Here is a 12,916-nt window from a genome sequence, read left to right as displayed (position 1 = left end):
AGGTCCGCCACCATCTGGATTTTGAAGTTCTTGTCCTTGTGTTCAAAACCATCCACTGCCTCGACCTTCCCTATCTGCGTAGACTTCTCCAGCCTTACAATTCTACGAGATCAATGTGCTCTGTCAATTCTGACCTCTTGTGCATTCCTGATTTTCATCACTCCACCATTGGCAGCCATGCCTTCAGCTGCCAATACCGTAAGCTCTTTAATTCCCTCCTTAAACATCTCTGCCTGTCATCCGTTCTCTCATTCTTTAAGACGCTTCTTAAGATCTATCTCTTTGACAAGCTTTTGGTCACTGGACCTAATATCTCCCAATATGGCATGTGTTGTGGGCGCACCTTAAGAGCTGTAAATGAAAGTCACTGCAGGAAGTGATGGTGCATCACACATGACCAGAGCGTTGTGGATGTAGCCCGACAGAGTGAGATGTGTTTAGATATGCTCGTGCAGTAACTGTTTGTGTGTGTGTATATATATATATATTATGTTCTTAATTTATAATAAAAACTCACATTTTCTTTGGATATTACGTGTAGTCCTGTGAGTCTTACAATAGTTCACATATAAAAGGAACAAGTAATATTACAGCATGGTGTCAAATATTGTTTGATAACGCTCCAATGAAGCAGCTTGGGACATTTTACTACATTAAAGGTGCTATATAAATGCAAGCTATTCTTGTTGTATCTAACTCTTGTACTCTTTGTGTGGGAGTTGAGGGATCCTCTTCCTTTATGTATTAATATTGTTCAGAGTAGTTGGTATTTGCTTATGGATGGCTGGATAATTGAAGTGCTTACTGGTATTTTGCATTACTCACTATTGTCCAAAGTGATGGTTGACCTCTGTATTTTTTTCAAAGACCCTTATTGGCTCTGTGGTTTAGCTGAAACCACATAATCTAATTTCTCAGACTGAAAACCCAGCAGATCAAGTATTTATATCTGCACTGATTTTTTTTCAACTTCTCGTTTTTGCACAGCAGTCTTTATTGCATAAGGTTCACCTTCTACAAAGCTGTATCAGTTATATTAATGGCACATATCAGCTCTAGACATGGAGGCTCATACATTCCACTCACACATTACAAGGATCATTACTGATGGTAGAGGGCAGCAGATGTTAGGACAAATTCACAGTAGAGCTCATTCTCCAACCTGCACTTGTTGATGTAAAGGCTTTGGTCCAACAGTGAAGCCTTGTGAAATTTCCCTTTGCATGTTATGGGTTTTTCCCCTTGCTTCAGGGCAATGGGGGCAACACTTGGATCAGGTAAGAGGTGCAAATCAAGAAGTTCACTAGGCACTGACTGGAGCAATATTTTGCGGCGTTTGCTAGGATATGTGACAAGCCCAGATTGTACGAGGCCCAGACATCCAATGGCGTAATGCTCAGATGGAACCAAAGTCAACTCAGAGAGATGTATGACAACACTACATGCAGTGTATAGCGCATAGTTGTGGTATGATCCTTCAAGACAATGGGAGGCTAATTCTTTCTCTGGTTAGGAGAAGGTTCAAAATTACAGTGCCCTCGAAATTGGATGATGCTGTGCCCACTTAGCAGCTATCCAGGTAAGTTTTCGGAAAAAGCCAGTTCCACAGCAGTGCTGAAGACCAGTCAATTCCTAACTAGCTGCACATTAAATGCAATTTGACCAGGGTGCTCCTCAGATTCTATAGTACATCATTGCTTCCAATCATAACCTGGGATTAAGTGGAAGCTGTTAAGATTCTCAGCCTGATCTCGGTTGGCTACAGTGAACAGAAACAATCCAAGACCAGACAATTATAACAGAAGACTTGATTTACAAAATAAGGGCAGACTGTTACCAGGAAGACCTCCTACATTCATCCAGTTACCCATTAGTTTTCCTTTCAGGTATTTTCTATTCTTGGATAACTATCTCCACTGATATTGCAGGAAGGCACAAACATAGTTATCACTGAACCAATCAGCAACAAGCTAAAGATGACATCACTTCCTATACGTCATGATCCAAAATTTGCTTATTCACCCAATCATTTCCCCGAATGGGCAATATCTTCATTTGCACATTTACCCATCCTACATGGTGTTCCTCCTCTCTATATGCTCACTGTGTTAAACTTAATACTCCAACTCATTTTTCCTATCATCTCAAAATTAATGCTGTACTCTCCTCAATCATTCCATCCTGCTATCATATATATACACACACATACTCTATATACATATATATATATATATATATATATATATATATATCCCATTTAAGATGGATAAGAGGAGGAATTTCTTCTCCTTTGGAATTTTCTACCCTGTGGAGGCTGAGTCATTGAATATATTCAAGACTGAGCTAGACAGATATTTGAACTATAGGGGAGTCGAATGTTATGGGAAAAAGGCAGGTAAGTGGAGTTGAGGCCAAGATCAGATCAGCCATGATTGCATTGAATGGTGGAGATGGCTCGAGGAGCTGTATGGCCTACTCTTGCTCTTATTTCCAATGTTCTTATAGCCTGCAGCCTTTTACAAGTTCAGAGTCACTCAGTCACCATATTCTCCTTTTTCTTGCCTTCTGTCCTACCCTAAGGGCCTCACTTCCGTATCCAATGCAATAAATTGTGCTTCGAATCCTCAAGTGAGGAGAGTTTTTGAGCCACAATATTTCTGCCCCTGGAAGGGGGAAGGAGCTATCATAGCGAGCAATCTTCATGCCCTTTGCATTTCTGTGCTTCAGAAATGGAATCTATTTGAAAGCACAAAGAACACAAGTCATTGCTGACAATTGAATTGGAGACAAAAGCTTGCAAACACTTTCCAGATATTCCGAGACCGTTTCATGAGTTTGCAATCTTAAGGATGAAAAAACTTGCTTGTGCAGCAATGAGATTTGTTTTATAACAGAGATTACCCTCCAAAAGAGTAATTCATTGCTGTAAAGCACAGTCAAATGTCTTAAGAATGCAATAACGTGCTAAATAATCACAAGTTCTTTCCATCTCTCTTAATTGGGCATTTAAAAAAATATTTATTCATGCATGGGATATGGGTGTCACAAGTGAGGCCAGCATTTATTGTCCATCCCTAACTACCCTGGCGAAAAGAGTGGTGAGTCTGCCTTCTTGAACCGCTGCAGTTCATGTGGTGAATGTACATTTTAAACTGTTAAAATAATTTGCCTATGCGATGTTTTTAAAATTGAACTTTTGCCTCCTCCATTTCTGGAGGCATCGGCATAGGTACTGGAAGATCCTCCAAAATCTTGCCAAGAAATAACATCATCATGTGCAGCAAGACCTGGACAACATTCAGGCTTGGGCTGATAAGTGGCAAGTTACATTCGTGCCACACAAGTGCCAGGCAATGACCATCTCCAACAAGAGAGAATCTAACCATCTCCCTCTGACATTCAATGGCATTACCATCACTGATTTCCCCATTATCAACATCCTGGGGGTTACCATTGACTAGAAACTGAACTGGACAAGCCCTGTGGCTACAAGAGCAGGTCAGAGGCTGGGAATTCTGCAGCGAATAACTTGCCTCCTTACCCTCCAAAGCCTTTCCAACATTTACAAGGCACAAGTCGGGAGTATGATGGAATACAGTCCACTGTCCTGGATGAGTGCAGCTCCCACAACACCCAGGAAGCTCGACACCATCTAGAACAAAGCAGCCTGCTTGATCTGCACCCCATCCACCACCTTCAACATGCACAGTGGCAGCAGTGTATACCATCTACAAGATGTAGCAATTCACCAAGGCTCTTCCGACAGCACCTTTCAAACTCGCGACCTCCACCAGCTGGAAGGACAAGAGCAGCAGACGCATGGGAACACCATCACCTGCACATTCCCGTCCAAGCCACACACCATCCTGACTTGGAACTATATCGCCGTTCCTTCATTGTCACTGGGTCAAAATCCTGAACTCCCTTCTTAACAGCACTGTGGGTGTACCTACCCTACATGCAGCGGTTCAAGAAGGCAGCTGACCACAACCTTCTCAAGGGAAATTAGGGATGGGCAATAAATGCTGGCATAGCCAGCAACACCAACATCCTGTGAAAGAAGAAAAAAAAAACTGCAAACCAGGATGATGAGTGATCTCAGCTATTCAGCCATGGCACACATCACAAAGAAGCCTGAACCTGCGCTTAGCTGAAGTCATAGAGTCAATACAGCACGGAAGGATTTTTCCCCGCCAGGCCAACCCACAATGCAGCATTGAACCCCTGGCTACGCTAAATTAACAGGCTAATAATTGAACCTAGGACCTGTAGGTAGGTGAACCTACACCTCCTCTCTTATACTCTAAAGTCTGAGCTGAAGCTGTCCGGATGGGGAAAATGGTCAGGGCTCACAACTCAGTACACTCAATATTCTTTTGACAGTTTATTGTACCTCCGATAACTTACAAACAACAGTACCCTGCTCCCTTCCACTTCAATCAATACTTACAAACACTGTCCCTTTATTTTTGAACTGCACTCACCCTGTTGATCACTCAGAGGAGTACGTTCCCATTTGTGCAGATAATTAATCCTTCCCGCAGTTATCCTTGCAAGCCACTCGATTGAGAGTTGTTTTATTTCAATTCCCAGTTTGTTTTAAAAGTTCAGTTCAGTTAAAAGTTCTGTTGGCTCCTGGGATATGAAATTTGGCCCATTTCTGATGATTGTCAATTTACAAATTGCCTTCGCAGTACAGTTGCTTGATCTTTAAGGTCTGTTTACTTTAAGTTGGATACATTCTTCCTGCAGGGCCAATGGCTTCGTGGCAAACTATATGCTGCATGTACTCACAGTCACCAAATTACAGGTTTACGCTATGCTGCTTATTTACCTTACCAATACTCTAATAAAAATGCTGCTTATTTACCTTACCAATACTCTAATAAAAATGCTGCTTATTTACCTTACCAATACTCTAATAAAAATTAATTACATGCTTTTATTGAGAATAAATGTTTAAGTTTTTAACAGTGCGTCTACAGTCATTATTGTCATGTTTCACAATCTTTGGACGGTTTTATTGATGCAATTTTTGGTTGGTCCTAGAGTATTTTTCTCTCTCCTGTTATTCTTTCCCATTCACGGGAGTTGTAGAGAATGAATTTGCAGCTTCCAATCTGGGCGTTTCATGATGAAAGTTAAGTGTTTATGACTTTGATCGTCACTGGATCGGTGGGAGGCACACAGCGCTACAGGTAGCCTCATCTGGTCCTCAGTCAAGTTCCAGCCCTCCCCGCAGGGCTCACTGGGTGAGACTCAGAAGCAGATCCCCCCGTCAACGTTCATATCGCATCGGGCTATCAGTATCGCAAGACAATTGGATAATCCCCACAATGACCCCAGAGCTTGACCTCCTTTGCGTCGCTCCACATTTAGATGCAAAGTTAAGAGACGAGCTGGCAGAAAATAAACGTAAAATTTCCAACCAATATCCAGAAAGCATAACAGCACAGAACTCAATGTGGGATGTAACCACTGAGTGTTCCTCCAGAATCATTCCAGATACTTTGGAAAGCACATTAACAAACACCAAGTTTCACTGGTTCATGATAAACTATTACTGCACATAAAATACTCCAGACACCTGGAGCAATGGAAAGAGAAATCCCCTGGAAAGGTTTCATTCGGATCATTCTCTTCATTGGGATGGCTCTTGTTTGGCGTTGAACATAGACCTGAAACATGTGTCTTCTTAACCTTCTTAGAACCCAAATTCATCCCAATCTCGTTCCTGTATCATCTTCTTGGTAGGTCTCCTTTAAATCCATAAATTAATTGATCCATTGTATGGGCCCATTGGGAATGATCAGAAACAAAATCCCTGTACATCAATAGCCAAAGATCCACATGATATTCGTTGTGCGATTCACAGGGAATGTCCTCCCAATAAAGTACATGCCAGCCAAATTCTTGACACCGTGTCGGGAGATCTTCACTGTGTGGTGTGAAGGCTGTTGTTTCGCTCCTGAAACAAATAAGAAAGGCAGTGTGGGGGGGGGGGGGGGGGGAGGAGGAGTTTAGAGAATGCAATCTTAGCAACTAGCTCTAAAACATGGTCTTGTTATCTTTTGAAAGTCCAGCCTCAGTTACAACCATCACCACATACAAGCCGTGGTGTGGGGCATCAGCTGTGACTCAGTGGGTAGTCTCTAAGTCAGAAGACTGTGGGTTCAAGTCTCACTCCAGAAACACGAGCACAAAATCAATGCTGAGACTCCACTGTGGTACTGAGGAAGATTTCCCGAGGATTCTGTTTTACCCACACTGCCAGGCTTCAGGTTTGCCTCTAGCCATGATAGATACATCAGAAGAGTAAGTTCACGGATTCTGGTTCCGATCCAATTGCACCTTGGAGTGCACATGGAAGCGGAGCTGTGCACTGCAATACCAGAATTCCTGATTGCACTCTTCCAGAAAATGAGTCTCCATAGCAGCAGCCACATCCCGTAAAGTTACCCCTCACATTTCAGCTGTGTTGGCAAAATAATATTTTGGACCCAATTATTCACAGATAATTGACATTAAAATTGGTCACTAGAGGGAGGAGCTAAGGAGTATAGCCCAAGTGAACTCAAAACAAAACTGATGTTCACCCAGCAGATGTCACTAACACACTGAAGATATACTATTCCCACAGGGGACAAATTACTCCCCATTTTAACTCCCTACATTCAACATGGAATTCCTGACAGCTGAGTTTGGATGGACTCCTGGTTGTAGGATTCCCGCTAAATTGGTCCTCCCAAGTGTTAGCGTTATGGACCTTCTGCCAAGTATCAGGGAAGGGTCCACATTGACTGACAGGCACTCAGCTTTGGCTGTACAACAATGACCCCATGTCCAATGTTTCTGGGTTTTTTTCAGGAAAAGAGAAAAGGCTTGCATTTATATAGCACCTTTCACCACCTCAGGATGTCCCAAAGTCCTTTACAGCCTGTAAAGTACTTTTGAAATGGAGTCATTGTTGTAATGTAGGAAATGTGGTAGCCAATTTACACACAGCAAGCTCCCGCAACCAATAATGTGACTTTTTCACTGATGTTGGTTGAGGGATAAATATTGACCAGCACACTGGGGAGAATCTCGTGCCATTGAATCTCATGCATCCACCGGAGAGGGCAGATGGAACCTTGATTTAACATCTTATCCAAAAATCAGCACCTCTGACAGTGCAGCACTCCCTCAATACTGCACTGGAGTGTCAGCCTAGATTTGGTGCTCAAGTCTCTGGAGGGAGATTTGAACCCACAATTTTCTGACTTAGAGGCAAAAGTGCTACCCATTGAGCTAAGTCTGCCACCATGAAGTAAGAAGGAACTGCAAGTGGCTCCTGGGCTACGCAGCAGGTCACCCCTCCACTCGGTGAGGAAGGGCCGTGCAGAGAGATTAAAACTGAGAAACAAACCTGATAAGTTGGGGTATTCCTCGATTGCAAACTGATCATCGGCACAGTGGAACTCTGGATGAACTCGGAGTATAGAATGGGCTTTAAGCAGAAGACACGTGAGAACCATTTCCGATATTCATCCCTCACCTTTATAAACAAAACGGATGAATTAATTAACAGACTGATTGTACTGAGATGCAGAGTTCTAGAGGGTCAGAACATTCCTCAAGTGCAGAAAGGTGTCTGAAATAAGAGAAATACATGAGGGAGAAAGGGACAGAAGGATATGTTCATGTGGTGAGATCTTGGCATAATAGAAGCACATTGTACAGAAGGAGGCCATTCGGCCCATCATGCCTGTGCCAGCTCTTTGAAAGAGCTATTAAATTAGTCTCTCTCCCCCGCTGCTTCCCCGTAATTCTTTTCTTTTCAAGTATTTAGCCAGTTCCCTTTTGAAAGTTACTATTGAATCTGCTTCCACTGCCCTTTCAGGCAGCGCATTCCAGATCACAGCAACTCACAGTGTAAAATAGATTCTCCTCATTCCGCACCTCTGGATTTTTTGCCAATTATCTTAAATTAATGAGAATAAAGTAAAAAGAGAGGAAAGAGGCTCACTGGAGCATAAACACGAGGATAGAGCAGTTTAGCCGAATGGCCTGTTTCTATGCTCTTTATTTCCATGAGGATGAAATAGATACAGTGGACATTGAGTTTTGAGAAAGGAGAGAGAATTGGATAGGTCAGGACAGGGAACGAAAGGCACGGCCAAAGAGGATGGCTTTGAGGAATTTAAAAACAGGGAGATGGAAAAACAGAGAAACCTGGACAGAGAATTCCAAAGGTAGGATCTGAACGAGAAACTGCCAGTGATGAAGTGGAGAAGACAAGAGGCAAGGAGGATCCAGTGTTAGAGGAGTGGAGGGAGTGAGGGAAGGCCCCGTGTTAGAGGACTGGAGAGAGTGAGGGAAGGCCCCGTGTTAGAGGAGCGGAGGGAGTGAGGGAAGGCCCCGTGTTAGAGGAGTGGAGGGAGTGAGGGAAGGCCCCGTGTTAGAGGAGTGGAGGGAGTGAGGGAAGGCCCCGTGTTAGAGGAGTGGAGGGAGTGAGGGAAGGGTTGATGGAATTCTGAGAGTGTGTGGGTTATGGCTGTTCGATGAGTTGATTGGATATATTGTGGAGAGCTGATGAGGTAAGGCCAGGTGGAGGTCATTGGACAAGTCAACGACAGTCAAAAGGTAAGATGAGGAGATGCTCAGCTATGTCACAAAGGTAGATTAAAGTGACTTTGGTAATGTAACGGGGAAGGAAACAAACTGCCAGATAGTGAGGTTGTGGGGTATATCAGAGAGTGTTACAGTGAGGGGTGTGGAGTATATCAGAGAGTGTTACAGTGAGGAGTGTGGGGTATATCAGAGAGTGTTACAGTGAGGAGTGTGGGGTATATCAGAGAGTGTTACAGTGAGGGTGTGGGGTATATCAGAGAGTGTTACAGTGAGGAGTGTGGAGTATATCAGAGAGTGTTACAGTGAGGAGTGTGGAGTATATCAGAGAGTGTTACAGTGAGGGTGTGGGGTATATCAGAGAGTGTTACAGTGAGGAGTGTGGAGTATATCAGAGAGTGTTACAGTGAGGAGTGTGGAGTATATCAGAGAGTGTTACAGTGAGGGTGTGGGGTATATCAGAGAGTGTTACAGTGAGGAGTGTGGAGTATATCAGAGAGTGTTACAGTGAGGGTGTGGGGTATATCAGAGAGTGTTACAGTGAGGAGTGTGGAGTATATCAGAGAGTGTTACAGTGAGGGGTGTGGGGTATATCAGAGAGTGTTACAGTGAGGAGTGTGGAGTATATCAGAGAGTGTTACAGTGAGGGTGTGGGGTATATCAGAGAGTGTTACAGTGAGGAGTGTGGAGTATATCAGAGAGTGTTACAGTGAGGGGTGTGGGGTATATCAGAGAGTGTTACAGTGAGGAGTGTGGAGTATATCAGAGAGTGTTACAGTGAGGAGTGTGGAGTATATCAGAGAGTGTTACAGTGAGGGTGTGGGGTATATCAGAGAGTGTTACAGTGAGGAGTGTGGAGTATATCAGAGAGTGTTACAGTGAGGGTGTGGGGTATATCAGAGAGTGTTACAGTGAGGAGTGTGGAGTATATCAGAGAGTGTTACAGTGAGGGGTGTGGGGTATATCAGAGAGTGTTACAGTGAGGAGTGTGGAGTATATCAGAGAGTGTTACAGTGAGGGTGTGGGGTATATCAGAGAGTGTTACAGTGAGGAGTGTGGAGTATATCAGAGAGTGTTACAGTGAGGGTGTGGGGTATATCAGAGAGTGTTACAGTGAGGAGTGTGGGGTATATCAGAGAGAGTTACAGTGAGGGGTGTGGGGTATATCAGAGAGTGTTACAGTGAGGGGTATATCAGAGAGTGTTACAGTGAGGGTGTGGGGTAAATCAGAGAGTGTTACAGTGAGGGGTGTGGGGTATATCAGAGTGTTACAGTGAGGGTGTGGGGTATATCAGAGAGTGTTACAGTGAGGGGTGTGGAGTATATCAGAGAGTGTTACAGTGAGGAGTGTGGGGTATATCAGAGAGTGTTACAGTGAGGAGTGTGGGGTATATCAGAGAGTGTTACAGTGAGGGTGTGGGGTATATCAGAGAGTGTTACAGTGAGGAGTGTGGAGTATATCAGAGAGTGTTACAGTGAGGAGTGTGGAGTATATCAGAGAGTGTTACAGTGAGGGTGTGGGGTATATCAGAGAGTGTTACAGTGAGGAGTGTGGAGTATATCAGAGAGTGTTACAGTGAGGAGTGTGGAGTATATCAGAGAGTGTTACAGTGAGGGTGTGGGGTATATCAGAGAGTGTTACAGTGAGGAGTGTGGAGTATATCAGAGAGTGTTACAGTGAGGGTGTGGGGTATATCAGAGAGTGTTACAGTGAGGAGTGTGGAGTATATCAGAGAGTGTTACAGTGAGGGGTGTGGGGTATATCAGAGAGTGTTACAGTGAGGAGTGTGGAGTATATCAGAGAGTGTTACAGTGAGGGTGTGGGGTATATCAGAGAGTGTTACAGTGAGGAGTGTGGAGTATATCAGAGAGTGTTACAGTGAGGGGTGTGGGGTATATCAGAGAGTGTTACAGTGAGGAGTGTGGAGTATATCAGAGAGTGTTACAGTGAGGAGTGTGGAGTATATCAGAGAGTGTTACAGTGAGGGTGTGGGGTATATCAGAGAGTGTTACAGTGAGGAGTGTGGAGTATATCAGAGAGTGTTACAGTGAGGGTGTGGGGTATATCAGAGAGTGTTACAGTGAGGAGTGTGGAGTATATCAGAGAGTGTTACAGTGAGGGGTGTGGGGTATATCAGAGAGTGTTACAGTGAGGAGTGTGGAGTATATCAGAGAGTGTTACAGTGAGGGTGTGGGGTATATCAGAGAGTGTTACAGTGAGGAGTGTGGAGTATATCAGAGAGTGTTACAGTGAGGGTGTGGGGTATATCAGAGAGTGTTACAGTGAGGAGTGTGGGGTATATCAGAGAGAGTTACAGTGAGGGGTGTGGGGTATATCAGAGAGTGTTACAGTGAGGGGTATATCAGAGAGTGTTACAGTGAGGGTGTGGGGTAAATCAGAGAGTGTTACAGTGAGGGGTGTGGGGTATATCAGAGTGTTACAGTGAGGGTGTGGGGTATATCAGAGAGTGTTACAGTGAGGGGTGTGAGGTATATCAGAGCGTGTTACAGTGAGGGTGTGGGGTATATCAGAGAGTGTTACAGTGAGAGGTGTGGGGTATATTAGAGAGTGTTACAGTGAGGGGTATATCAGAGAGTGTTACAGTGAGGGTGTGGGGTATATTAGAGAGTGTTATAGTTAGGGGTATATCAGAGAGTGTTACAGTGAGAGGTGTGGGGTATATTAGAGAGTGTTACAGTGAGGGGTATATCAGAGAGTGGTACAGTGAGGGTGTGGGGTATATCAGAGCGTGTTACAGTGAGGGGTGTGGGGTATATTAGAGAGTGTTATAGTGAGGGGTATATCAGAGAGTGTTACAGTGAGAGGTGTGGGGTATATTAGAGAGTGTTACAGTGAGGGGTATATCAGAGAGTGGTACAGTGAGGGTGTGGGGTATATCAGAAAGTGTTACAGTGAGGGGTGTGGGGTATATCAGAGAGTGTTACAGTGAGAGGTGTGGGGTATATTAGAGAGTGTTACAGTGAGGGGTATATCAGAGAGTGTTACAGTGAGAGGTGTGGGGTATATTAGAGAGTGTTATAGTGAGGGGTATATCAGAGAGTGTTACAGTGAGAGGTGTGGGGTATATTAGAGAGTGTTATAGTGAGGGGTATATCAGAGAGTGTTACAGTGAGGGTGTGGGGTATATCAGAGAGTGTCACAGTGAGGGGGTGTGGGGTATATCAGGCAGTATAACAGTACAGTTTACAGGAAAACTGATATATACACTTAAAAGGACCTGCTTCGTACTTGATCTGATGGTTGATTCCATCTGACGGGTGAAAACGAGGGAATAATCGTGCCAGGCTTTGCACTGATTGGCACTCCTCGGCACGAGCTACCCTCCTAACGTTACTGACTCCTACCTGTTTGTTCAAGAGACAGTGCAGGATAAAGATGAAAGTCCCTTGTAGGCTGTTAATGATGGTGAATATGTAAGCCATGGCAATGGTTTCCTTTTGAAAATGGAAAATTCCAAATATCCACGTACATCCCAGGAGAAAAAGCTGAGCGATTGCTGTAATTGTGAAAGACCTGGGAGTGGGAGAAGGGAAAGCAGGGAAAAGTCAAATCTTTACAGATTTTAATGAACAAAATTGTATTAAAGGGACAATGCAGGACTCCTCCTGCAGCCAGATATTCTGGCACCACACGTACCTGACCATTTTCAGCTTAGGTTCATTCTTCCTAATAGTGGATATCTTCTTTGCTAGCTTGCTCAGAGTTATACAATAAAAAACCACATTGATCTGAAAACAGTGGAAAAGTTCAGTTACAGAATAGTCAAGGAATGTCTCAGTCTGGTCAGAATTATATTGAAAAGGCCCTTGAAGGAAATAAAATTTCAGGGCCACAGGCTGTTGCATGATCGCTTTAAGAGTGATGTCCCTTTAAGAACTCAGTATGCTAATGAGCTAAGTTCATAAACCTTCTAGAGATCTTCAAGGAACTGGAATCCACGTACCTCATTGTGTTGCTTAAGATAACACAAAGAAACTCATGACACAGGGATTGAGCGGGGTAGTGGGACTGACTGGATTGCTCTGCAGAGAGCCTTCATGGACACAATGGGCCAAATGGCCTCCTTCTATGCTATAAATGTGTAATTTATTTTACAATTCAAGAACTTGGTCGATGGTGAATGCCTACTTAAGCGCTCTCAGGCGAGATACAATACTGCTTGGACATTAGAGCAAAGTTCCCTCTCTGCTTTCTCATGAAGTTCTCCCAGGCCAGATACAGAGCTAAGGATCCTCTCTGTTAACTCATTAGACTGTTCGCAGATCAGACACAGTACAGAATCTA

General features: G+C 43.9%; 1 protein-coding gene across 5 annotated transcripts in view; it reads right to left on the bottom strand.

Annotated features, from left to right (window-relative positions):
• Positions 1 to 1,011: 1,011 nt before the first annotated feature.
• Positions 1,012 to 12,916, bottom strand: part of LOC137355613 (adhesion G protein-coupled receptor E2-like) — an 82,399-nt gene continuing 70,494 nt past the window's right edge. For all 5 annotated transcript variants that reach the window (XM_068020940.1, XM_068020941.1, XM_068020942.1 and 2 more), the window contains 4 exons: positions 12,269 to 12,360; positions 11,977 to 12,145; positions 7,409 to 7,537; positions 1,012 to 5,968 (listed from right to left, as the gene is read on the bottom strand). In XM_068020940.1, coding sequence (XP_067877041.1) covers positions 5,936 to 5,968; positions 7,409 to 7,537; positions 11,977 to 12,145; positions 12,269 to 12,360 — 423 coding nt within the window. In that variant the 3' untranslated portion in view covers positions 1,012 to 5,935. The remainder of the gene's footprint in view (positions 5,969 to 7,408; positions 7,538 to 11,976; positions 12,146 to 12,268; positions 12,361 to 12,916) is intronic.

The sequence above is a fragment of the Heterodontus francisci genome, chromosome 43 (assembly GCF_036365525.1).
Source record: "Heterodontus francisci isolate sHetFra1 chromosome 43, sHetFra1.hap1, whole genome shotgun sequence".
In the NCBI taxonomy this organism is placed as follows: domain Eukaryota; kingdom Metazoa; phylum Chordata; class Chondrichthyes; order Heterodontiformes; family Heterodontidae; genus Heterodontus; species Heterodontus francisci.
The sequence above is the reverse complement of the archived record's forward strand: the minus strand, read 5'-3'. Positions and strand labels throughout refer to the sequence as shown.